Source organism: Podarcis bocagei (genome assembly GCF_964188305.1).
Source record: "Podarcis bocagei genome assembly, chromosome: 13".
NCBI classification, from domain to species: domain Eukaryota; kingdom Metazoa; phylum Chordata; class Lepidosauria; order Squamata; family Lacertidae; genus Podarcis; species Podarcis bocagei.
In genome coordinates, this window is record NC_138138.1 from 19711352 (window position 1) to 19738554 (window position 27203).

Sequence of the window (27203 nt, forward strand, 5' to 3'; positions counted from 1 at the left end):
GGTCCCCTGCCCAATTTGATGTGGGCAAGAAAAAAACAAAACCCTTTCTGACTCCCCCCTCCCCAATTAGAGCAGTCAAAGGTGGTGTTGTTTTTAAAGGCTATTTTGATGTAGTGCAAACATGAGAAATAAAATTATTAAAGCTGCTTTTCCTTCTAACAACGAGTAGTACTTTTTGCCCACAAAACCAACTTACGAGTAAAAGAATATAGGCCAAAATAAGCAGGCACATCCCAGGCAATTGTCCTTGTAATAAAACATTTACTAGAAGAGAAAGCGGAAAGTAAAGGGAACAGCATGTCACAGAATCCTGACAGTTTCAAGATACTTCTTCATAAAAATGAGAAGCAAGAAGTGAACTATTTTCAGCAAACAAGATTTTTCTACCACTCTGGCAAAAAAGAAAAAGAAAAAAGAATCTGATTAAAGAGCCCAAGAACACACTGTTAAAAAAACCCCCAAAAACCAAATATTTTTACATTTGCCTCTTTCCAGATGTGTGCACGCAACAACCATTTCGGGGGGGAAAGCAGCACATTGTTTCAGACAAGTCCTGCTTCTAACATTGCTGCACAAAAATGCTTCTTCAGCAGCCAGTCTCAAACTCACAAAGTTTGAAATCTTCCTGGTTCAGCCCCCAATCACAATTAACTTGATGCTATATAAGAAAGATCTCCCTCCCCAAGCCTGTTTCACCCTTGGGTGGTGGTGGTGGTGGGGGAGGGGAAATAACTTCTGGAACATTCACAAAGCTATCAACACAAGATCCCACCCAAATGGACACTTTTCATCTTGCCAGCCATTGTGGCTCCATGGCCCATCTTTGCGTATCCTCTTCAGGCTTAATGTGGCTCCTGTTGCCCATACAGTACACATGTTCAGGGACCAAAATGAGTAGACACTAGGATCATCCTTGGAGGCAGAGGAGCTCCAGTCTAGGCAACCTGAGATTCTGCTAGTCTTTGCCAAGCGGTCTTTGTTCCCACAAGGACACATTCAGAACACAGAAGATGGTGAATTGTGTAAAAATGTAGACTGGCATGGGGAAAGTTAGCATTCATTCTGTCTCCGTGTGTGTGTGTGTGTGTGTGTGTGTGTGTGTGTGTACTCGTGTATGCTGTTCCACTGGGCAGAAGGAATCCTTTAGCTCCAGCCAAACTCGTCATACCTGGCTTAGGTATGGAGAAGAATGAGACAAATTTGCAGGCTGCATCACCTGCATATTTACAGCCATCTCCCCACTACTCTTAGGAACAGAATCTCAAGCTCTCTCTATTGGCTATTAGCATGCTGATACTATCAAGGGAGTAGGAGGGATGAAATGATTTAACCTTTGGCCTTTCCTCTCTCTACCTGAACTGTGGACAACTTGACAAAAAGGAGAGGCGGGAGTCAAGCCTGAGAACCTGCTCACCAATCCCCAAATAAGGAGGATTTAAGCTACTCAGCAGTGATGCATCAAATGATAAGGGTAAAAAAAAAATACTTGCAGAAATGACACAAGTCATAATGGAACATTATGATTTCCATGCAGGATTGTGTGTAGATGGGCAAGATCAATTGTGAGCCCCACCCCCTTCTTCCCAAGAGACCATTATTTCTCCTGTATCTGTTGCTTACAATGGCCAACAGTGACCCAGTCGAAACTACTGTGTTTTCCTGTGATACTTTACATGTCTCATTGTACTGCTGGATACATGCAAAATCATATAAACAGGAACTTGGTGGTCGTGTCTGGGCACAGATGGCCATTGCGAGCGGCGAACGAAGGTGTAAAAGCATAATGACAATGGGGATGAAAAGAGGGCTATTGAATAGGGCTGATGTAGCAGGCGTGCCACTTACTGGGAGATGGGTTAGTGTACAAGTTCACATTGATCTGAATAAAACAAACCTACCCAGTTCAAAGCCTCTTTCTGGAAACATTCAGTTAAAAAAGAAACACTCTCAAAGATCTTTTGTTCTTGGTGGGTGAAATCAATCTTTTGAAGTCCCTCGAGATGGACGGATTTTTAAAAGTCAGAGCACTGAGGAATTCCAAGAAAGGGAACACTTTCCTTTGATCAAAGCACAACACTGACGCGCCACTGAAGTGAAGCTGTCTGCAGACGCACCAGCCAAGGCTTGGTTTGGGGATCATTGCTGTCCATTGCTATGCTTCTGAGTAGCCACGCAGAAACGCCCTCTTGAGAGTGACCGAGAGGGGCACCTTGCCACTTTGCTGGGCTCTTAGCTGTCCCACCGACTCTTCTTGCGCTTTGGGGGCTCCGGAACGACAAAGCCATCTGTCTTGTTGTTGTCCCTACTACTGCCTCCATCTGCCTTGTTGTTCTCCCTGCTGTTGCCATCCTTCCTGCTCTCAGTGTTCCTATTCTCACTGCTTCTGCTTTCGCCGCTGTTCCGGCTGCTGTCCCCATTGTTCCGGCTTTCCCCGTGGCGACTGCTGCTGCTGCTCCCACCGCCAGCATGCCGGCTTTCCCCGTGGCGATGGCTGTCCCCGTGGCGGTTGTCTCCATGACGATAGCCTTCCCCATGGCGCTGGCCTTCACCATGGCGACCGCTCCCGTCGCCGTGGCGCTGGCCATCGCCGCCGTGGCGACCGCTGCCCCGGTTGTCGCCGTACCTTTCTCTACCTCCGCTGCTGCCCTCTCTGTTGCTGTTGCCGGCGTTCGGACTGTTGAACCCCTGAACACCAGGACTCGGGAAGGCAGGGACGCTGTTTAAGTTCCCGGCGCTTGTGAAGCCTGTCATGCCTTTTGGCATGCCTGCCATGCCCATGGGACTGTCGGGTCTTGCTGAGTTCTGCTGTGCTGAGTTGCTTGGCACGGAGTTCAAGCTGCCAGCACTGGTCCACCCACTGGCACCTGCTGAAGAGCTGCCCGTCTTCTGGTTGCTAAAGCTGGCAGCAACGAAATGGCTCTTATACTGGGACTACAGGAGAGAAAAACAAAAACCATAACCAATATGAGGATTTTTAAGCCTGTTTTCTGTGTCTTCTCAGTGACGCCAACCGCTATCAAAGATTGAAGGCTGGGTGCTGGATGGAAGGGGATTTTGGAAAGTTTGAGGTTGAATCCTGACAAGACAGAAGTACTGTTTTGGGGGGACAGGAGGTGGGCTGGTGTGGAGGACTCCCTGGTCCTGAATGGGGTAACTGTGCACCTGAAGGACCAGGAGCACAGCCTGGGAGTCATTTTGGACTCACAGCTGTCCATGGAGGCGCAGGTCAATTCTATGTCCAGGGCAGCTGTTTATCAGCTCCATCTGGTACGCAGGCTGAGACCCTACCTGCCCGCGGACTGTCTCGCCAGAGTGGTGCATGCTCTAGTTATCTCTTGCTTGGACTACTGCAATGTGTTCTATGTGGGGCTACCTTTGAAGTTGACCCGGAAACTACAACTAATCCAGAATGCGGCAGCTAGACTGGTGACTGGGAGCGGCCGCCGAGACCATATAACACCGGTCTTGAAAGACCTACATTGGCTCCCAGTATGTTTCCGAGCACAATTCAAAGTGTTGGTGCTGACCTTTAAAGCCCTAAACAGCCTCGGTCCAGTATACCTGAAGGAGCATCTCCACCCCCATCGTTCAGCCCGGACACTGAGGTCCAGTCCCGAGGGACTTCTGGCGGTTCCCTCACTGCGAGAAGCCAAGTTACAGGGAACCAGGCAGAGGGCCTTCTCGGTAGTGGCACCCGCCCTGTGGAACACCCTCCCACCAGATGTTAAACAGAAAAATAACTACCAGACTTTTAGAAGACATCTGAAGGCAGCCCTGTTTAGGGAAGCTTTTAATGTTTAATAGGTTATTGTATTTTAGTGTTTTGTTGGAAGCCGCCCAGAGTGGCTGGGGAAACCCAGCCAGATGGGCGGGTTATTAATAAGTTGTTGTTGTTGTTGTTGTTGTTGTTGTTGTTGTTGTTGTTGTTGTTGTTGTTGTTGTTGTTGTTGTTGTTATAAAGTGGGTGTACCTTACTGCTCAGAGATTTTTTCCTGTTAAGGGAAAAACCCAGCTGTATTTTTAATGTGAGAATGGAATTTCAACGAGTAACGCTTTCTAATATTAGGACATCTACTGCAATGTATGGCTTGGTTTAGTTGCTGGAGTATTCAGGCCGATTTTACCAAACTTATCTTTGCCTTCAGTATCTCTGGCACTAGACTACATACTGCACTTCCTTCCACTCTGCCCATTCATTGGTATGGAGGAGGGCTGACTTGCAGTGCCAATAGGAGCAAGCTGGAGCTAAATGCTGGGGGAATGTTGATGGCGCCACCTCAGGTCAATGAAAACCTTGTTTGCTGAAGAACTTGTGATAGACACAAGGGAAATTCAGTTTACAGGCTGGGCAACGACCATACTGAAGCAGGCAAAGCTGGTGGCAACCAATAGCTCCTTTCCCTTCTGAGCTGGTTTAAGGAGTTCACAGGCACAATGGCCACACTTGGCTAGAAGCCAAGAAAGCAGTTGCACCACAAGTGCCAGGCAGAAAGGGGAGAGAATACGTAGCAGGACAGTTAGCCATACCAACCTGGAATGCTGCCTTCATTGCAGACAACCGGTCCCCCATTGCTCCTGAGGATGGTTTGTATGCCTCATAGTTAACCATGACACTGTTACTCCCACGGTCCTGCGACACAAAGATGTTGGCAGTTAGCGCTGTGAAACTTGGGCTGCAGTGCTATACATACTTACTGGGGAGTACGTCTCAATGAAATAAATGGAACTGACTTCCAAGTAGACATATACGGCACTGTTAGTCTACATTAGTATACTGAATTTCAATGCTTACCACGCTCTCTGATCCTAGGCCAGGCCGCTCACGGTACCCCAGTCCACCACCGCCAATATTTAACTTCTTGCCCTTCCCTCCCTTGAAACGTGATTTCCGGAACCAAGCATTCTGGAGAAAAAGGATAGTAACATTAATAGATGAAATATGTGGCTACCAGGCTATGGATTGGTTCAACTACTTTAGACTACAGAATTCTGGCTGGAAGCGCAAAACCATTACCAAAAATTAAAAGTACACAAGCACATTAAAGTCACTTTGTTGTACGCTATTTGCCAAATAAAGGAGAGTTAGTTTTTGTGTTTGGGGGGAGGGGAGAGGAACCCAGAGAAAGCCATTTGAACTACATACTGGGGGAAACAAAATATCACTTGTTTGTAGAAAAACATAGTTTCCCGTTTGAAGTAGCTTCTTTGCAGATGCCTCCAAATTGCATGAGAGCAATTTGCACAAGATAGAGATAAAATCTGCCATGACTCATTCCTTAGATTTAAAGACAGCTCTCTGTATACTGCTAATGCCCAGTGTTGTTGTTTTCCTAGATGTTAATCTAGCTCAAGCAGTGGAAATGCAGCAAAATCTATTTCAAGGTAAAACCCCTTTTTCTTTTTAAATATACCACATAAAGGTAAAGGTAAAGGTACCCCTGCCCGTACGGGCCAGTCTTGACAGACTCTAGGGTTGTGCGCTCATCTCACTCTATAGGCCGGGAGCCAGCGCTGTCCGCAGACACTTCCAGGTCACGTGGCCAGCGTGACAAGCTGCATCTGGCGAGCCAGCGCAGCACACGGAACGCCGTTTACCTTCCCGCTGGTAAGCGGCCCCTATTTATCTACTTGCACCCGGGGGTGCTTTCGATCTGCTAGGCTGGCAGGCGCTGGGACCGAACGACGGGAGCGCACCCCACCGCGGGGATTCGAACCACCGACCATGCGATCGGCAAGTCCTAGGCACTGAGGTTTTACCCACAGCGCCACCCGCGTCCCAATATACCACATACTGTGTTATATTATTTGCTGTGGCTCATAATTACACACAGAAACGTTAAGTTTCAAGTTAAGGAAAGATTACAGTGCTTCTTCAGGTTTTGACAAAGTTACCTGCATGGCCAAGTCCAAGAGCTCTTTCGTGACGTGCTGATTGGCCCCTTCCAAATTCCGAACAAGATCTCCAGCGAAGTTGCTATCCTTGTGAGTCAGCAGGGTGTAGGCCACGCCCTTCTCTCCTGCTCTCCCCGTGCGGCCAATTCGGTGGGTGTGGGTGTCAATATCACGGGCCACATCATAATTGATCACAGTCTTAATGGAAGGAATATCCAGACCACGAGCTGGGCACAGATGTCAGGGGTCAAGACAGTTTCACAGCAATTCTCACATGCATGCTGCATATATCACATCTTGTCAGCAAAGGTTGAGCTTACTGTGCTCAAAACTCTTTCCCACTGCACCACCTTCAATTCTAGGAAAGCTTCAGTTAACAGTTGAAAGCAATCAAGTTATCCTAGACACTTTCTGTTAACGCTGGCCTGTATTCTTAAGACTGTATTGCAATTCCAAAAGAGACTACTGTATTATTCCCTGACTGAAAATAGGTTCAGTTGCACTGAACTCTGATTATACTAAAACGAATTTTAGCTTCTCCTAAGGAAAAAAAAAGGAGGGAAATATTTAGTGGGGATTTAGAACGAATGAATGAGATAGTGAAGGAGGACTATCTTTTTCAAAACATTGATCAACTAAAAGTCCGAAGAAGAAGAAGAAGAAGAAGAAGAGGAGGAGGAGTTTGGATTTGATATCCCGCTTTCTCACTACCCGAAGGAGTCTCAAAGCGGCTAACATTCTCCTTTCCCTTCCTCCCCCACAACAAACACTCTGTGAGCTGAGTGGGGCTAAGGGACTTCAGAGAAATGTGACTAGCCCAAGGTCACCCAGCAGCTGCATGTGGAGGAGCGGAGACGCGAACCCAGTTCACCAGATTACAAGTCTACCGCTCTTAACCACTACACCACACTGGCTCTCTAAGGTTTATTTAATATCTTCAATACATAGTCCACATCTACCCAGCAGGCTGAGCACAACACTCTCTGAACCACAGCAGATGTAAAGAACATCAGGGTAGGTGGATGAAAACTGGCTTAAGAGATAACACAACGTGAAGAGGGAAAGAGGGTCAATAATGTGGTTCAGAAATTGCTCCCAGGTTTTTAAAACTTCCAACTTGCACCCCTACCTGCCACATCAGTAGCAACCAGAACTGGGAAGGTCCCCTTCTTGAAATCCGAGATGACCTTGTTTCTTTCACTCTGGTCCATGTCACCGTGCAGCAGACCCAGGCTGTGCCCCTCCTGCTTAAGGTTGTTGGCCAGCTCCTCTGCATTTGCCTTCTTGGTAACAAAGAGGAGGACACTCCCCGAAGAGGTGAACTCCACTAGGCGGCTGGTCAGCCAGTTCCACTTGTTGGGGCCAGAGGAGAAGATCTCCACAATCTGAGTGATATCTTCATTTGCCTGTTGTGTGAGGAGGAGAAGGAGGAGTAAATAGAGGCAAAATGAGAATATCAGGATATATTTAACACGAGAGCAGAAATGGGGGAAGAACAGAGAAGCATTATACTATGCACACCTGTGGCTTCTCTCTTTGCTCTAGCCTATTTCAAACAGTGTTTTTTACAAAAGGCATATTACCTCTCCGATATCTCCTTGCACCACTCGAATTGGATCAATTAGAATGTCTCTGGCGAGCTTCTCGATCTTCTTCCGGAAAGTTGCACTGAACAGTAGAGCTGTTAAGCCAGGAAAATAGTACTAATGTTATATACACAAAGGTGCAAAGGAGTGCAAGCTCACAAGGAAGCCACCCCATCCACCAGAATTGTACGAGAATCTAGATACATAGGAATTGCCTGTGATGATTCACAGGTGAGTGACTATTGCAGGCATGTCCAAATTCTGTCTCGGGGGCATAATCCAGCCCGCTGGTCGATTTAATTTGCCCCCTGTGGCAGTATATGTCCTGGGGTAGAACCCTAAAAAAAGCTCAATAACTTCTGTCGGCCCTAACGCATGTTCACTTCATCAAATCTAGCCCTCTTTGAAAAAAGTTTGGGCACCCCTGGATAGCATCACATTTGCCATGCATCCTTCCTTACTGCATACAGCAGTACCAGAAGGACACATTGTGGCTAGGAGTAAGGTGAAAGATGCTATCCAAACAGCAGAGAAGCATGGAGGCAATGGGAGAGGGTAAATGACAAGACGACGGTGGTTCTGTATGCCCGAAAACTACCTATATATGAACAAGATTTTAGAACACTCCAAATATCTGGGAAAGGTGAAAAATCTGTGGGTGGGTGGGAAGACAGCAGGCTGTCCTTGCTTAACAAGAACAAAATGTTTGCAAATCCATTAATATAACTTAATTTCTTTCTGGTTTAAGTATGGGAATTGGAAAGAGTTTTGGGACACAATTTAATGCCGCCCCGAAGGGCTAACCACATATATTTACAAGAATAAAACAGTTCTGTCTCACACAATACATATTTCAATATATTTTGTATTCAGGAAGTCCACACTCACTCTGCCTTTCAGGGCGCACGTGACTGGCAATTGATCTGACTTGGTATTCTGGATGAAAAGAAGAACAAAGTTCCAGTCAATGTACAGTTTTCAGATGCTGAAAAGCAGCTGCATTATAAACAGGCAGCTGCCTGAAGAGAGCATGGCATATAGTTCATGATGAAAAGTGCTCAATCTCTGCATTCTAAGACAACACCTTTTTATTTCATAAAATGCAGAATCATCCACAAGCTCAACTTCCAGTAGGTCTTGAATGAGATGTTGTTACATTTGAACATCAGGCTCAGAGTTTTTTGTTTACCAAAAAGCATGCCCCTTTAAAAAGACATTTATTTTAAAAAGGCCTTTCAAATCAATATATCATGCAACTAAGTGACAAATTTGACAACAAGCAAATATTTATCTGTGGGCTTGAATTTGTTTTTCAGCAAAGCATATTTTTGCAGCCATTCTGGTTCTTGTTTATTATTGTAATTAGAAATATTCTATGCCCCAGGAAAAAAAGAAATTAAGGAAGAAATCTGTGTTTCTTTCAAAGTCAACTAAAATTGAGGTTTGGGAAATAAGCAAATACAGTGGTACCTCGGGTTAAGTACTTAATTCGTTCCAGAGGTCCAGAGCATGATTTCTGTTCTCATCCTGAAGCAAAGTTCTTAACCCGAGGTAATATTTCTGGGTTAGGAGAGTCTGTAACCTGAAGCGTATGTGTGAGGGTTTGATTAGCTGCTTGTGCGTGAAAACGTGCTCCCTCAGAGTTTGTGCGCCCCCACAAACCTCCGTGTGTGACGGAGCTCCTCAGACATGTCTGCTCTAGTCACTAGTAGAGTCCGACAGTGGCTGTCTGCGGAAGCGTTTCCAACAAAGAAGTTCCTTAACGGAAACGCGTCTCCTGGACTCACGGCGTGACAGTTTCCTGCGAGGTATGGGTCTCCCTATGGGAGACTCCGATACCTCCCCACTGTTCTCGCTGGAAGCCTCCCTGAGCCCTCCCTCCTGCTCGCATTCCCTCAGAGACCCACTCCTCCCCCTGCTGGTCCCTGCTTCAGCAGTTGAGTCTCTTTCATCCTGCCTGAGTCCCTCCACCACCTGATGCTCTGATGGCAGTTCCCTGACATCCACCTCCCCTCCAGGGCCCCCCTCACCCCCTCCCAATTCCTCCCCCCTGGGAGGTGAAGGGCTAAAACCCCGAAACGAATCTTCCTCATCTTCTGACGTCTCGAACAATTCTCTCCATCGATCGTCGTCCTGGCCAGCTGAATCCTCCTCCTCTTCAGAATCTGGGAACCCCTCCAACTCCTCTTCCTCGTCGGTGGTGGCAAAGTATTCCCTTCGGAACCTCGCTACAGGCTGAGGTTTACGTGGGAACCTCTGATGAAAAGTCTCTATTAAAACCTCGTCATTGACATCCTCTGCCCTAACCCAGGTGTTTTCCGACTCCGGTTCCCCTTCCCACATTACCAAATACTCTACTTGATCTCCCTTCCACCTGGAATCGAGGATCTCCGCTACATGGTAGCTGTGTTCCTTCTCCTCCATTGCTGGTCCCCTAGTGACCCTCCCCTCACTGTCTCCTCTATACGGTGACAGCAACGACCTGTGAAAAACTGGGTGCAGCTTCATGTGGTTCGGTAACCGGAGCCTGAAAGCCACTGGATTGACCTGCTGTATGACTTCAAACGGACCCAGCCTTTTGGGTCTTAATTTCTTACAACCTCCTTTGAATGGCAACCCTTGGGTTGACAGCCACACCTGGTCCCCCACCCTGATGCTTTCACCTTCCCTTCTGTTTTTGTCTGCTTGCCTCTTATATTCCTCCTTAGCCCTGTTTAAGTTGAGTTGGAGCTGGCGATGGATCGCTTCCATTTCTTCCACGAACTGTTCTGCAGCTGGAACGCTCCAGTTCTCCCCCTCCCCCCCTGGGAAGGCTCTGGGATGGCACCCGTGATTAGCCAAAAAGGGGCTCATCCCCGTGGACACGTTCTCTGCATTGTTGTAGGCAAATTCTGCCAACGCCAGCTTCTCCACCCAATCATTCTCTCTGTCATTAACATAACACCTCAAATATTGTTGGAGAACCCCATTTGCTCTTTCCGCCTGCCCGTTGGTTTCAGGATGACGGGCCGTCGAGAAATTAACCTCTACATGCAGTAAGCTCATGAGCTTCCTCCAGAACCTGGAAGTAAATTGTTTCCCTCGGTCTGAAACCACCCTCAAGGGGGCGCCATGCAACCTAAACACATTCTCTACAAACAATTTGGCGGTTTCTTCTGCTGTAACCGCATGTGAGCAGGCTATGAAGTGGGCCATTTTAGTTAACAGGTCTACTACAACCATGATGGCTGTTTTCCCTCTAGACCTTGGCAGATCAGTCATGAAATCTATTGCCACTGCTTCCCACGGTCTCTCAGGTGTGGGCAGTGGTTCTAATAAACCAGCCGGCGCCTGCCTCTCCCCCTTGGCTCTTTGGCATTGTTCACACCCTCTCACATACTCCCGCACATCTTCCCTGACCTTGGGCCACCAAAATTCCCTGGTAACCAGCCACATGGTTTTGTGTTGCCCAAAGTGCCCTGCTGTGGGGCTATCGTGCAGCTGCTTGAGTACTTTCTCCCTCAATTCCCCTTCAGGTATATATAACGCTCCCTTATAATACAATGCCCCATTTCTCTCCTCAAAACCACCGGGTTTGTCTTCCTCCCCTCTGAGATCCCTGAGTTTCCCCTGGGCGTATGCATCCTGCACCGTACCCTCTACCAATTCCCTTTGCCCCACCAAAGTCGCCCCACACACCCAGCGGTCCTCTGGAATGATATGGGTTTCTTCGGGTGCTCCCTCCCCCTCCAAATATTCAGGCTTGCGTGAGAGAGCGTCCGCCCTAACATTCTCTGGGCCTGGCACATAACAAATCTCAAAGTTAAATTTGGAGAACTCTTGGGCCCATCTCAACTGCCTTTGGTTGAGCACTCGCGCCGTTCTCCAGTACTCTAGATTTTTATGGTCCGTGCACACTTGCACTTTATGTTGTGCACCAACTAGCAGATGCCTCCATCTCCGGAACGCCTCATGAATAGCAAGCAGTTCTCGGTCGTACACCGTGTAGTTCCTCTCGGATTTGTTCAGCTTCCGCGAGAAGAAGGCACACGGACGCCACTCCGACTCCTCCTTCCCCGGCTGCAGAAGAAGCACCGCCCCTATGGCTCTGTCAGATGCGTCTGTTTCAACCCTTAGCTTCTTTCGTAAATCCACATGCAGAAGTTGTTCTTCAGAGGCGAAGGCCCTTTTCAGTTCCTCAAACGCTCGCCCCGCCTCCGCCGTCCATACAAACTTCTTCTTACTGCTGAGACAGTCAGTGATGGGCGCCGTCAGATGGGCGAAGTTGCGGATGAACTTACGATAAAAGTTTCCAAACCCTAGGAACCTCTGCACATCCTTCTTGGTTTTGGGTGTTTTCCATTCCAGCACTGCCTGTACCTTGCCGGGATCCATGGCCAATCCCTTGTCTGACAGGCGGTACCCCAGGAATTCCACCTCCTTGGTATGGAACCGACACTTCTCCAGTTTGACCCACAGCCTGTTGGCTTGCAGTCTGCTCAACACTTCTCTGACGTCTCTCACATGTTGCTCCTCATTCTCAGAATACACCAACACATCATCTAGAAAGGCAACGCAATTCTTGTAGAGCAAAGGGCCCAGCACGTGGTTCATAAAAGATTGAAAACACGCGGAGCCTGCTTGTAATCCAAATGGCATAACGAGGTATTCAAACGCCCCCAAAGGGGTAAACATGGTGGTTTTCCATTCATCCCCTTTCCTTATGCGTATCAGGTTGTACGCCCCCCTTAGATCCAGCTTTGTGAAAATCTTTCCCTTCCTCACCATGGTCAAAATATCATCAATTCTGGGCATAGGGAACGCCACCGGTTCAGTCACTGCATTCAGCCGCCTAAAATCACATACAAGTCTCGGCTTGTCCGCATTTCTTTTGTCCACCAAGAACACTGGGCTCCCCCCTGCTGCTTTGGACTCTCTGATGAAGCCTCTCTTCAGGTTCTTGTCAATGAACCCTCGCAACTCCTGCATTTCCCTGTCTGACATGGCATACAACTTGCCCACGGGAAGCTGTGCTCCAGGGAGTAAATTGATCTGACAATCAAAGGGTCTATGAGGTGGTAGTTGGTCAGCTTCCTTCTCGCTGAACACGTCGCTGAGATCTGCATACTGTGGTGGTACCTTCACCTTCCCCATTACTTCAGTCCCTGCTAGGGTGGCTTGGGCCCCTACTGAACCCTTCTCCCCTTTGCAGTGTTCTAGGCAATGTGCTGAACCAAAGGACACCACTCTTTGATGCCAGCCAACCAGCGGATCATGTAGAGCTAGCCAGCTCATTCCCAAAATAATGGGAGCGCCTCCCAGGGTGGCCACATTAAACGCTATCAGTTCTGTGTGCCTTGCCACCCTCATTATCATTGGGACAGTCTGCAAGCGGACTCCTCCTCCCAACAACTCCCTGCCATCAATCGTGGTCACCTGCAGGGGGTTGCTTAAAGGGATGGTCTGTATCTGGTGTTCAGCAACAAACTCCTTGCTCATAAAATTGCAGGAGCTGCCTGAGTCCAATAGCGCCTTTATTTTTAGGGGGTGCCCATTCTGCAGCTCTAGCGACACTTCAATCACTAGAGCAGGTCGAGGAGCTTCTGGCACGGGCACTTTCACTGCTCTTTGGCCTGGCTGCAGTGCCCCAATTGTGGCAACCAGGCGTTGGCTTTTACCTGCTCCGCTCCCCCTTCTTCTCCCCCCTCAACAGCTCCCACCATCCCTTGCCATTCCTTCCTCTGGGGGCAGACTCTGGCAAAGTGGCCTGGCTGTTGGCAGAGATAGCATTTCCGGGGGCCCTTTCCCTCCTTCTTAGCTCCCTCGCTGGTTTTTGAAAATGCGCGCGCGCGCGCTGTTCCGATTTCCATCGGCTCTGCCGGCGGGAAAGCTGGCTCAGGAATGTCTGGAATGCGGAACTCCTTCCAACGTTCCCCTCTCCCTTCCCGCCTCTCCAAGGCTCTTGCCTCCTGCCGCGCTCCTATGGTCAGCGCAGATTTGGTCAGCTGATCCATAGACTCCGCCCTGGGGCTCCGTGCCAGCTCGTCTTTCACCCCCGAAGAAAGACCTTCTTCAAATAGCATTTGAACGGGTGCCGCCGATAAATCCCAACTCAGTCTGTGAATCAGCATGGTAAACTCAGTCCAATATTCACGGACAGATCGACTCCCCTGCTTACAAGCCATTAGCTGTCTGCGCACCACCCCTTCCTCAATATCGCTGGAAAACATGATATCCATTGCACGAAAGAACTTCATTGTGTCCTTTAGTATGTCATTGTGCGTTGCCATTAGGGGTCGCACCCAGTCTCTAGCCCCTTTCTCAAGATGCCCAATTACAAAAGCAACTCGCGATTCCTCATCAGGGAACTCATCGAACTGCACATTAAGGGCATATTGCATCTCTGTCCTAAAAGCATGGTAGTCCTTGGGGTCCCCCCCAAATTTCTGCACCAATCCTGGTACCTTTCTGGGGAATTGAGTGGCTCTCCCCTTCTTGTCTGCATCCTGAGCCCTTCTCTCCTCCAGCCTCGCCGTCTGCAGGGCCAGTTGAACCTCCAACGCTCGGTATCTATCTTCCAAGCTTGGACCAGCTCCAGCCCCTGCTCCTCCGGTTCCGGTTGGTTCGCTCATGATGCCTTCTCTTGCACAGGCAGCGTACAAAGACTGTCGGACTGCTGTGAGGGTTTGATTAGCTGCTTGTGCGTGAAAACGTGCTCCCTCAGAGTTTGTGCGCCCCCACAAACCTCCGTGTGTGACGGAGCTCCTCAGACATGTCTGCTCTAGTCACTAGTAGAGTCCGACAGTGGCTGTCTGCGGAAGCGTTTCCAACAAAGAAGTTCCTTAACGGAAACGCGTCTCCTGGACTCACGGCGTGACAGTTTCCTGCGAGGTATGGGTCTCCCTATGGGAGACTCCGATACCTCCCCACTGTTCTCGCTGGAAGCCTCCCTGAGCCCTCCCTCCTGCTCGCATTCCCTCAGAGACCCACTCCTCCCCCTGCTGGTCCCTGCTTCAGCAGTTGAGTCTCTTTCATCCTGCCTGAGTCCCTCCACCACCTGATGCTCTGATGGCAGTTCCCTGACAGTATGTAACCCAAGGTACCCCTGTATATTTATATTTGAACACATCTTCAAGAGGCCAATGATTATTCCACTTAAATAATAGAGAGTTGCTTTGCAGGTGATTCACATAGCCTCTGTTTCATTAACACACACGGCACTATCTCTTAGGCACTCCTGGCCTAACCAAGAGAAAGAAAGAAAACAGTTTCTCCAGCAATGCCCAGCCTGCCCTTCATATACTAGGGGTGAATAATATGGCTGCAGAACTGGTGCTCGGTGCCACTTCTACTACGAACTGTGCCCTACTTTGTACAATGAACATTGAGCAAATGAAAGAGGTAGACACTAAAAAAAATTAAAAAATGAAATTCCTTTGGCCACAAAATGCTTGCTTGAACGAAAGGGTATTATGGAAGATATTTCTGCCCGTGCTTTGAGAGACTTCTGAAGAAAGGAAGTTCCAAAGGCTGGGAGTGGTCCCTGAAACCTATCCTTGTGTGTGCTTTCACAGGGCCATCTGGAGCACAAGAGCGCCACTAAGAATTCCTTCTCAGCTAACCACAAAGTTCAGGACAGGACACGTAACACAGCTTGGTACCAATGTTAAATGGTCATAACAAGCACGTTTGCGTTTTATTTTTACTTTCCAAATTTGCACTATTCTTCACTGGGTCAAACCACTTTTCTTTCTCATATTCCTTCATGTGAAAGCCTTCATTTTGCACCACCACCCTCTTCTATTATCCAGAATGCCCTGTACTTTTCTGTAACACTGTTATTTAGTTGCTTCTGAGTGCGTAGCCCAAGAAATGCTTCAGCCTTTGCACTCTTTCACTAATGGATTCCTAAGATATAGAGGATGATATGAAGTTGTGGGGAACGTAGGCCACCGCTGTGACATATCCACACTGCAGCCAGTATTACTGGGTACGTACCGAAACCCATGTCAAACATTCTGTCGGCTTCATCAAACACAAGGTAAGTGACCCTCTGAAGGTTGGTTGCTTTCTTCTTCACGTGGTCAATCAAACGGCCCTGATTGGAAATATTTAACAGCAGCAAGCTAGTCAGAAAAAGCCAGTATCAATGTATCATTCAAACTATGTCACAGTAATTCCTTGGTCACAGTGGTTATACTGCTCCTACTTTCCCTGATACTGTTTGTGGTCCTTTTTGAACAACAGGGTCCTTAGTGATGGTCAATAGTAGCTGGCCAAGGAAAGCTCTGAAGGCAACATGTAAAGGAAGACTCCCAACCAGAGTCCAGTGAGAGGGAAATGGTTTGGTTGTGTCAACAACAGACACATCCCTCAGAAGCTGCTAACTGCCAAAGCAGTTCCTCTTGCCCATAGGAATTCTACTCCAATTTGGATCCACATTTTCTGAATCCAGTAAGGGGGGGAAATGAGGTAGGTTCACATAAGCCACAAACCAAAGAACGAATCACAAGGCATTTCTTTTTATTTAGAACGAAAAGGAAACATATTGCAAGCCATTCTCAGGATCCCATATCCCTTAGGGCAGCCTTCCACAACCTAGGAATGTTTTGGACTACAACTCCAGCTCCAGCCAGCAACATCTGGAGGGCATTAGGTTGGGGAAAGATGCCTTACAGCAACACAAGTACCTGGAAGAAATACTCACTGGAGTGCAGACAACAATTTCTGCTCCTTCCTGCAGAGCCTTGGCCTGCTCCCACATGCTTCCTCCACCATACACTGCTACGGAGCGTAGATTGTAGGCCTTCCCAAAGCGCTTGCATTCAGCGTGGATCTGAAGGCACAGCAGTTCACCGATTATTGATAACACTACTTCAAAAACTGGAAAGACATCTCCATTACATCAAAGAAGCAAAGGGACTGCAAAATCGACACTTTCCTGTGCAATGGGGCTACAAGAATACAAAGCAGATTTCTTGTTTGTTATTCTAACTCTCCTTTCCAGTGACTGAATTTTCTTCTGCCTTTTGTACATCAATCCGGCCATCTTTGTACCTGTGGCTCACCCCTAGAGCTTATCAGGATCCCTCTTTGCTGGACTCACACCTCACTTTTTCTGTATCTACTCCCTCTCTCTTCTTTTGTATCCATCCCAAACGAATTTGCTAGAATAATCTCTATACATCACATCATTTCTTTTTTACTTTCTCTTTTCTTTTCTCTCTCTCTTCTCCACACTCCTTTTATCTTGTTGCATCAAAAAGTTTTAATAAAAAAATTACGAGACAGAAGAGGAAGAATTTCAGGGCAGATTTCTAGCATCCCTGTTTTTTATGTTGAGTATATCATATGAAAGCAACCAGAGGAAGTATTATTGTGACTGGAAATTAAGCCACTTCCCACTAGGCAGCATAAAAGTTAACATTCCACTTTTAATAATGAAAATCTTAACAATGAAACAACTGAAGCACAGGCAGAGAAGCCTTACTCCCATACCCGCTTGCAACAGGAAGGTGAAGCTGGTGGCGGCCTGACTAGTTTATTTTTTTTAAAAAGATTTTTATTGAAGTTTCACAAATTATATAATAACAAACAAGACAGTAATACAAACAAACAAAAAAACAAAAAACAAGTATAATTTCAATCCCTTATTTTCTTGTAACTTACTTCCCCGACTTCCTCATACCTCCCCTTTCTGTATTCCAATTTCCAATTATTAATTCAGCAAATCCTCTCCCTTGTTATCCATTTAAATTTTTAGGCTTTCTTTTCTTTTTACTTAATCATTACAGCTAGAAACCACATAATTTCTAAACCCACGTCATTCTAACATTCAATAATTTTACAATGTTTCCTAAGGTAGTCCTTAAATTTCTTCCAGTCTTCTTCCGCTGTCTCTCTTCCCTGGTCTCAGATTCTGCCGGTCATCTCTGCCAGTCCCATATAGTCTATCACCTTCATCTGCCATTCTTCCAAGGTGGGTAGTTCTTGTAACTTCCAATACTTTGCGATGAGTATTCTTGCTGCTGTTGTAGCATACATAAAAAATGTTCTGTCCTTCTTTGGCACCAATTGGCCGGCCATACCCAAGAGAAAAGCCTCTGGTTTCTTCGGGAAGGTATATTTAAATACCTTTTCCAATTCATTATATATCATTTCCCAGAAGGCCTTGGCGGCCTGACTAGTTTAGTTACAACCAGTCCCCTTTAAAATCTTGATCTCAACACTGAGGGGTGAGCAGAAGCGGTGAATGTGGGTTCCTCCTTCTATATACCACCTATGCAAGAAGCCCTCTTTTGACACATAAAGGCTCCAAAATGGGTCTCTGGGACTTACAAAAGAGCAAGGTATTTGAAGTCCTGCCATGCATCAAATCCTGCACCACAATATCTCATTACCACACCTTAGATCAAAGTAAGGGTGCCCTCATTAGTGTGGCAAGCCAGAATGCCTCTCTGTTAAAGCATGGCAATTTTTCTGGAATTGCACCATAGTTCTGAACCTCCCTTTCCTTGTACAGTGGTACCTCGGGTAAAGTACTTAATTCGTTCCGGAGGTCCGTTCATAACCTGAAACTGTTCTTAACCTGAAGCACCACTTTAGCTAATGGGGCCTCCTGCTGCCACCGCGACACCAGAGCTTGATTTCTGTTCTTATCCTGAAGCAAAGTTCTTAACCTGAAGCACTATTTCTGGGTTAGCGGAGCATGTAACCTGAAGCGTATGTAACCTGAAGCGTATGTAACCCAAGGTACCACTGTAAAGTTACCAAATAAATATCAGAAGCTTTCTACCTGAGCTGCTATTTGGTGACCAAAGTATGCAAGATGGGTTTCCCCCCCACAGAAAAGTAAAAATTTCATTACCAACTCATTCCCCCATAAAAACCCCTTAATTTTAACTGGTCCCCCCTTTTTTGGTAAATCTCCACATACCATTACCCGCCCTCAACCCAAATTAAAACAGCAGCAACCGCAGCAGCAGCAGCAGCAGCAGCAGCAGCATAATCTCCTCAGATGGATAATCTGTTCCAGGATTTACTTCCTCCCATTTCTTTCCATGATGCTCCAAACATTTCTTTACCTGCTGGCACAGCTCTCTGGTTGGACATACAATCACTGCGATGGGACCATCTCCTGGCTCCAGCTCCTTCTGATCCATGATGTGAACCAACATGGGCCAAATGAAGGCTGCAGTTTTCCCACTGCCAGTCTTTGCAATACCGATCATGTCTCTCCCACTCAGGGCCACCGGAACACCCTGAAGGGGGGGAAAAACCCACCCACATTTTAAATCCAGCAGTTTCCCAAAACAGAGCTGGTGACTTAGGGTATGGTTTTGAAAATATTAACCTTCATAAAGCCATGAGGATGTGGACCCCAGCAGCTGTAAAAAAATGTCTGTAAAGTTTTTTTTAGCATACCCAAATCATTTCATATTCCACGTGCTCCTCAATTATTATATGGTCAGTTATACCCTAGTCACTTCATCACATCTCCACTTTTAAGAGCTTGCGTTTAAGTGACAATGTTGTTAACTAAATAAACCAATATAAGAAGCAAATATCTAAGCCCATTGTAACCCCAGCATAATCTCCAAACAGGATAGGGAAAACAACACAGCATTTTGCTCGTTTCATAAATTCCACTTTTTTACTGTGAACACTGCTATGCAGGACTCACCTGGCATTGGATAGGTGTGGGTTGAGTGTATTCTGATTTCCTAATTTGATGCATAAGTTGCTCATCAAAACCAAAATGAGCAAAACTGCTTCCTGGTCTTGGAGGAGCTGCTCCAGAGACCTAGAGGAAAAGTTTTCCATTAAACCATGCCTTACACTTTTGAGAGAGATTACTCAATGCACATTCTGATGTAGAGTCTATATGAAAAGGACGTTCACTCAGTTCCAATCTCCAACAATGCTTATTGTCCTAAATCCACCTTATAGGGGTATACCACCCACCTCAAATGATTAGCCTTTCTTGTGTTGAACTGAATTCAACATTCAGCTGTGGTAAACACACCTGAAAAGCACAATGATGAAGGAAATGTCCCAATCTAATTTAAATTAAATTAGACTGGAAGAATAAAATCTTAGAATATGCAGAGCTAGCAAGATTGACAACAAGATTCCGAGACAGATCAAATATTCAATAGAGTGGAATATTTACAGAGAATACCTAAAAGAACATTGTAAAAATCTAAATTCTTTGGATTGACCTCTACATGAAATAAGAGAACTTTACAAAATTAACACAACCGAACAACCTAGGAGGGATAAAGTTAAGTGCGCAGTTAAAAAAAAAATTACAATTAGGAATCACAATTGGGGGGGATTTGAAGTCATGTTTGAATTCGCTACATGTGAATTTAAATCTTTTTTTTAAAATGAGTTGATTTTGAATTGCCTTTTGTTGATTGTTTCGTATTGTTTTATTCCCTATTTGTTTTGTTTTTAACACCAATAAAGCATTAAAAAAAGAAGTGGGGAATGTCCCATGTTATCAGAAGCCCATATTCATGGTAGGATTGAGAGCATGCACATCTTATAAAATCCAGAAATTCACCAACTGGGCCTCTACAAATAGACCAACGTTAGGTATTTTTGAATGAAAATCAGAGGCTAAATGGAACAAATGACCAGCAATATCTAGCTACAAGCTTGATCAATCACAGAGGCTAGTGAAGAGAATCCCAAGAATGGGTCTGAAAGCCTGAATGACAACCAGAAGCCCTCCCTACTACCAATCCCCAACAGAATAAGCTGAGGGGGAAAGTGTCTGAACAGCTAACAAGTACTGAAGTACTCAAGGAAGCCTGAAGGTGACCAACTGTCAAAACCTGGTTAACAGTTTATGTCTGCTAACCACCATGCCTTTTATGCCTGCTGCAAGTTTTCTCCCCCCCCCCCTTTTTATTGACTTAAGAAAATTAATTATACAGACAGCAAAACGAGGAAGCCTAAATTAACATTGCCTTCTACCGATAAGAAATAATAACTATTACAATAATGAAAATACTAAAAATACTTTTACTTCCCCTTTTGAACTTCTCTTCTGGTTACAATATATTACTATTCTATAGCAATCTATTATATCCTTTGCTGTCCCATATATTGTCTTATTTCCCAGATTCAACCTAACCCTCCTCTCCTCCCCACTTCACCTATGTGAGATCTTCCAATCATATTTTTTTCTAGTTGTTTTAATAAAATAGAATAACATGAAAACTGTTAAATTATAATTACTTCTTTCGTCCTTACACACTTAACAATTGCCTATTAAGAGTACCTGCTGCAAGTTCTCTATGGTACGTCTCTCTACACTGGATCAAACTTTTCCCTCTGTCAAGCCGCATTATTCTTGCAAACCCTCCTCAAGGTGCACTTTTACAAAGCGGCCACTGAATTGTAGCCATCCCCACTACAAATTAACTCTCCTCTGCACCACTATCCTTGAAACTTAACATACTGGCTCTCTTACATCCTTTCTGCTCTCTTTATCTTACTTGGGTCATAACCTCACTCAGGAAGGAACCATGGCACATCTTTGCAAAGGTTCTGTGTCTGTTTATTGTTCGCCACACAGCTGTTATGATCATGTCTAAACAAGAGACAATCCTCAAAGCAGGACTCATCTTACCCGGAGATTCAGCTTGTGGCGCAGCTCCACCACTTGCTGTGGGGTGAGGCTGGTGATTTCTTCATGCTCGTCGTGGAAATTTTTCTCAAACGGTGGGTATTCAATCTGCAGGCCAAATAGTTCATGGTTAGTCAGGGATACCACTTTTATCAATTAAAAATTGGTTGCTGCCTCGGCCCAAGTAGCGGGCTGCCATGGAATGTTCATGAACATTCTTGCTCCGTTAACAGTTGCAAGCATAGCATCCGGCAAATGTGCAGCTCCTGTGAGACACTCAAAGAAGCACTTTGGTAAAGGGGAAACTGACATAAAAAATCATGTAAATTTGATTGTCTGGGCTTCTATGCAATGGAAGAATATAAGCACTGGAGCACATAAGCACTGGAGGAAGAGGGTCTCTTCCTCTCTTTGCTTTATTCAATGTATTACTATCGATTTTTAGATGAACTTAGCACTGGCGCTATGCTACTGATTGAAGAAATTCCCTCACCTCTGAATGATCAATAGGAGGAAGAGGGTCAATGATTTTTTTGGATGGTGCTATTGGATTGCCATCGCTGTCATACTCCAGGTTGTCCTCCTCCTCTTCTGGAACCACACCAGCAGTGGGATTTTCTGCCATGTAACGGAAATATGCTTCCTGCAGCAAAACAGAGAAATGTAACTGCATACAAGTGCCAAAGAGGATGAAATGCTATTGTTGTTTTCAGTTAATTACTAGCTACATTTAGAGACGGTCACTTACCCATAAAGAACAAATAACTTTGTCTATTTTAATAGTTCTCTTTTTATCACAGTAACTATTTGGTGAAACCATAATAAAGAACTAACAAATTGGCTGGTATATTTCGCTTTTCCAGGAAACAATCAGAAGACCTGAGCTGACCATCTCAAATGATCAGTTAAAGCCACAAAAGTGTTTTCTGCTATGTCAAAATGTGTGGCCTTCAACGCTTAATTTCCAAGACGGGTGGTGTGTGCGTATGTGTCACATTTGCCTAGACATTACAACCACTGACCTCCAAATCTTTTTCTCTAATGCCGTATTTGTGAATAGGAATAAGTGCAGTTACTCAGAAGTGATAGAAAAATACTCTGCATACGCTCAAAATTCTCTCTTTGTCTTTTTTACTTTGCATTTACTTCTGCTGACTTCTTGGTTAGATGTCTGCGGCAAGTTAAAAGTCTCCAGGCAACCAAACGAGAACAAAAATTCTGAAAACTGGAAGGGTTTTCTTTTAGGTTGGTTAGTCACTTACAGTGCATTGAACAGATGTAGAGCAGGTAAAGACATGGATGCCAATACACAATCGGGAACCTTGACTGTACACTGGCAAGGGAAAACAGGCTTTGGTTCTACCTCCCATCAGCTGATGGGCAACAGAGCCAAAATGTGCTAGAATGGATGTCCTAGCAAGCTCCCCATGGAGAACTTGCTTACGCAACTGATGCTGGCAAAAATGTGATGCCTCAGGTGCTTTAAAGCACCATGTAGGGCTCCATCTTTGGGACTGAAACATGTTGAATAACTTGAAATCACTGTGATGTCAGTGATTGACAAGTGAGCAGCCCTGCTCACCCGTCAAATTTGGTCCACAAGGCTCTGATCTGACAAGGATCTGTCCTGCAGATCAAACAACAAAAAAAAAAGTTTTCCACCCTGATCTAGCAGACATACATGATTGACACTGCAGGTATCTACTTTCTTAAAACAGGAATTCCCCCAAAGAGTTCTCCTAACAATTATGTGCTCCCTTACAGGACAGGATAGGGTTTTTGAAACCATTTTGATATTTTACTATAACAGGGAATGCCCTATGTTCTCTAATTTGAAGATACAGAAAACAAGAAGCTCTTCCTTGTTTTAAAAAGTCAAATTCACATTCAAGAGAGACTCTCTCAAAAAAGGCACCTTCAGCATTTCCACCAAAATGCAAATTTAACTGGCTAAAAAGTCACACTAATATTAAGTCTGATCAATGCATTTCTACGACATTTTCAAGCTGTCCTTCCTCCAAGGAGCTCAGGGGAGCGTACATGGCTCTCCCCTCCATTTTATCCTCGTTACAACTTTGTCAAGAGGACACAGATGATTGGAGGCTTAAGAAAAAGCCTAAATAAATAACATTCGGTTGAGAAAAGGACCAGCCAATCCTGAGAGCTTCATGGTCGAGCAGGGATTTGAACCCAAATCAACCACAATATTTATTGGTGCAATTGGTTGGCATCCCTGTGCAGTATTAGAACATTGTGGCTATCTGGACACCCAGCCAAGAAGGGTTAAAGAGGAGCATTCATTGGGAAAATTCAGGATATCCTGCAATAATGGGGGGTGAGGTAGGAGTGGAAATAAATAAATAAATAAATAAATAAATAAATAAATAAATAAAGGAACGAAAGAAGACAAGAAGGGAAAGAAAGGCAGGAAGACATGACTTCATTTACAAAAGAACAAGATTTCTATTTTCATTTATTTTTGCTGCACTGTAAATTTAAGCAATCCCTCTCCCCCATCGAGTGGGCTACACACTGTTTCTCAGCTATGTCTCAATCCTACTATGCACATTAAGAAGCACCTTAGATCTTCTTCAGAGTTAAGATGAATGCCTACCAAAGCAACAGGGGGAAATGGTAGCTTCAATAATGTTACATTAAGCCATAAAATAAGTTTCTCTAACTCATCAGCAGTTCTCAACCTGTGGGTCCCCAGATGTTGTTGGACTACAACTCCCATCATCCCTGAGCTCTGGCCTTGCTAGCTAGGGGTGATGGGAGTTGTAGTTCAACAACATATGGGAACCCACAATAGGGAGAAGTCCAGAGCACTGACTCATGAAAAGTTGCAATAGCCAGACTCCACAGGGGTTGGTAATTATGTACCACTGCACCACGAGGTGTTAAAATCAGTGCAGCTAACTTGTGGCCCTCCGGATATTGCTAAACTACAATTCCCAGTAGCCCCAACCACCGAAGACAATGGTCAGGAATGATGAGAGTTGTAGTTCAGCAACACCTGGACAGCCACAGGTTAACCATCCCTGGGCCACATGCTTCAATCATGGCTGATGAAGAAACAGGCAGAACTACTTGCTATGGAGGCTGATTAGGAGGCAAGGTCAGAGCAGTAACTCATGCAGACATGTAGTGGGCAGATACTTTAGACTGCTCAGGAGAAATCAATTAGCCATTCTGTCATGGCACACTAGAATATACCCCGGAACATAGTTCAGGAATTACTGGGCTGGAAGTTCCAGATTTTGGATAACAGGTATGCTTTTATACAAGCTTAATAAAGCTGTTTGACTGCACCAATAGGAGACTCAAAGAAGCACAAGTCTGTGACAAGTTTTAAAAAAGTATGCAAAGTGGCATGGTGAGCTCTACAATACCTTATACCAGTGATGGCCAAACTTGGCCCTCCAGCTGTTCCTGGACTACAACTCCCATCATCCCTAGCTAACAGAACCAGTGGTCAGGGTTGACAGGAACTGTAGTCCCAAAACAGCTGGAGGGCCGAGTTTGGCCATCACTGCCTTATACAGTACAGTGGTGCCCCGCAAGACGAATGCCTCGCAAGACGGAAAACTCGCCAGACGAAAGAGTTTTCCGTTTTGGAGGTGCTTCGCAAAACGATTTCCTATGGGCTTGCTTCGCAAGACGACAATGTCTTGCGAGTTCCTGCGGGTTCCCCCCCTTTTTCTAAGCCGCTAAGCCGCTTATCAGCTGATCCGATCAGCAGATAAGCCGCTAAAAGCCGCTAATAGCGCTAATAGGTCAATGGGCTTGATTCGCAAGACGAAAAAACCGCTAGACGAAGAGAATCACAGAACGGATTCTTTTCGTCTTGCGAGGCACCACTGTACTTAAATATGTTCAGCTGTTGCTTATATGGTCCACAGCAATAGCTGCCAACCTTTTTAGACTAGGACCCACTTTTATCATTAAACCTGAACAGGGCCTACTTTTATTTCATTTTTATGTCTGTCTTTCTGCTTCCTTCTCCCTTTTTTCACTCCATGTCCCCCTTTAAAAAAATAAAACAAAAGCCTAAAAAGCATTGGTTGTGTGCTGATGTGACTCACCTAAAGTTGACCTGCAAACCAGTTTGGGGTCCTAACTCTTTTATCAGCTGGGCTAATGGTCTGATGTATTTAGAAAGAACAGGCTCCCCCCTGTCCCCCCGATCTTCTCAGCAAACAAAAATAGATCTGCTTTATTTCAAAGGATATCAGAAATGTGTGTCTGCACTCATTGATTACTGTTTTGTAATAGATAGAAAGGTTGCGTAGAAAACTCACTTGATCATCTTCCTCTTCAATATCATCGCGTATACCCCTGGAAAAATAAGCAGAGAAACAAAACTTCCCTGCAAATGTTCCACATACCCAGCTCCATACATTCAATCTGATTAGTGCCAATATAATGCAACACTGACAACATTCAGGAGCAACCAAACAAAAAAACAAAAGAACACGAACATCTTATGTTCCAACCCACCAGGACCTGCCAAATTATGAAGAGTAAAATTGACTGAATTTCAGATCTATGAAGTGTGACAGAAAAGCTGTTTCACAGAACTATATAGTTGAAGACAACGAGGGAGGTAACCTCAACACCCTGCTCCGTGGAAAAGTCATCTATACACCAGCCCCTCAGAAATCAACCCTCATAAATTCAGATCACAGCCTTCAGAAAGGTTCAGAAAGGCTTAAGATCTTAGCATGGCAAAATCTTCAAATATCCCAGCAGAAATAATGCAAGATGATCCCATGCTTCTTCTCAGTCTCTCACTTGTTTCAATGGGGCTGTGATATAAAAAAATAACTTACTTTGTATTTTTTCTTTCCTTGTCTTTCTCTTCCAATCTCTTCATGTCTCTAGCAGCTTGATCCTAATGGGTCACAAAAGAAATGTAACATCGCAATGCAGCACATTCCCCTATAAAATTCCTATGACGCTGGAGGAATACAGCAACCAGTTGAGGGATACCAACTGCCAGGAGAGAGAAGATTTCTGACAGCTGGCTCCCCTCCTTTCCTTATTCTTCCTATCATATTATTTAAAGGGTTTTTCAGTGCATATCACTGTATCTCAATACAAAACCATAGGTTCAAGGTGCTGGTATTGTTGCACAAAGCCCTATATACTGGGATACCTAAAAAAAATCACCTCACCCCCTACATACCCTATTGATCAGTGTGCTGCAGGAGAGGTCATCCTGCAGATACCATCCTATCAGGAGATCTGTTCTGCATTAATGTCAGAACTGGGCCTTTAGTGTAGTGGCACCTGCCATTTGGAATTCCCTTTCACTGTGCATATCTACTGGTACTTGCTAAAAACACTCCCTTTTCCAAAAGACTTCTAAAATATTTATCTCAGTTGCTATCTGACCTAGATCTCAACTGATTTTATTTATGTGTTGTTGTTTTAAATTGTTTCTATTTTTACAGTTATTTTCAAAAAATGTTTTTATATACAACTGTTTTTAAACACGTTACTCTTTCGTATATGCCACTATATTGTAAATTGCTTTGAAATACCTCACGGGAAGCAATTTGTAAATGAAACAAGTAATTAAGTGGTAGCAGTAGTAGTTTGAATCCCTCCCCAATTGTTATGAACAGGAGTTCGACTTGTACTTCTTAGACTAAATTATGAATGTATGAAGTGGCGACATCACCACTGCTGAATTCCCTGCTGAGAGGCACCTGCTTGGTTTCACTTCTCTGACTTTTAAGGCCCCTAAGGTGCTAATTGCTGTTGCTGCTTTTGTAGTAGTAGTAATAATAATAATAATAATAATAATAATAATAATAATAATAATAATAATTTATTTTTACCCCACCCATCTGGCTGGGTTTCCCCAGCCACCCTGGCCGGCTTCCAACAGAACACTAAAATACAATAACCTATTAAACATTAAAAGTTTCCCTAAACAGCTTCTTTTGTTCTGTTCTGTCTGTCCTTGTCTTTACTTTCATGCTTGCTTATAGGGCAACAGCTGGCTATTATGGATTTTTTCACTGGTTTGCTATAAACTACCTCAGATACCCTACATCAGAAGACAGATTTAAAATATTTTAAATTAAAATAAATACAAC

General features: G+C 45.0%; 1 protein-coding gene across 3 annotated transcripts in view; it reads right to left on the bottom strand.

Annotated features, from left to right (window-relative positions):
* Positions 1-241: 241 nt before the first annotated feature.
* DDX42 (DEAD-box helicase 42) overlaps positions 242-27203 on the bottom strand; it is a 31663-nt gene continuing 4701 nt past the window's right edge. For 2 of the 3 annotated variants that reach the window (XM_081166199.1, XM_081166198.1), the window contains 15 exons: positions 25929-25990; positions 25398-25434; positions 21590-21739; positions 21100-21204; positions 19141-19260; positions 18542-18718; positions 16165-16293; positions 15456-15555; positions 8367-8414; positions 7476-7573; positions 7022-7298; positions 5893-6119; positions 4793-4903; positions 4532-4630; positions 242-2931 (listed from right to left, as the gene is read on the bottom strand). In XM_081166199.1, the coding sequence (XP_081022325.1) occupies positions 2230-2931; positions 4532-4630; positions 4793-4903; positions 5893-6119; positions 7022-7298; positions 7476-7573; positions 8367-8414; positions 15456-15555; positions 16165-16293; positions 18542-18718; positions 19141-19260; positions 21100-21204; positions 21590-21739; positions 25398-25434; positions 25929-25990 (2442 nt within the window). In that variant the 3' untranslated portion in view covers positions 242-2229. The remainder of the gene's footprint in view (positions 2932-4531; positions 4631-4792; positions 4904-5892; positions 6120-7021; positions 7299-7475; positions 7574-8366; positions 8415-15455; positions 15556-16164; positions 16294-18541; positions 18719-19140; positions 19261-21099; positions 21205-21589; positions 21740-25397; positions 25435-25928; positions 25991-27203) is intronic. The other variant, XM_081166200.1, reaches the window with a different exon arrangement.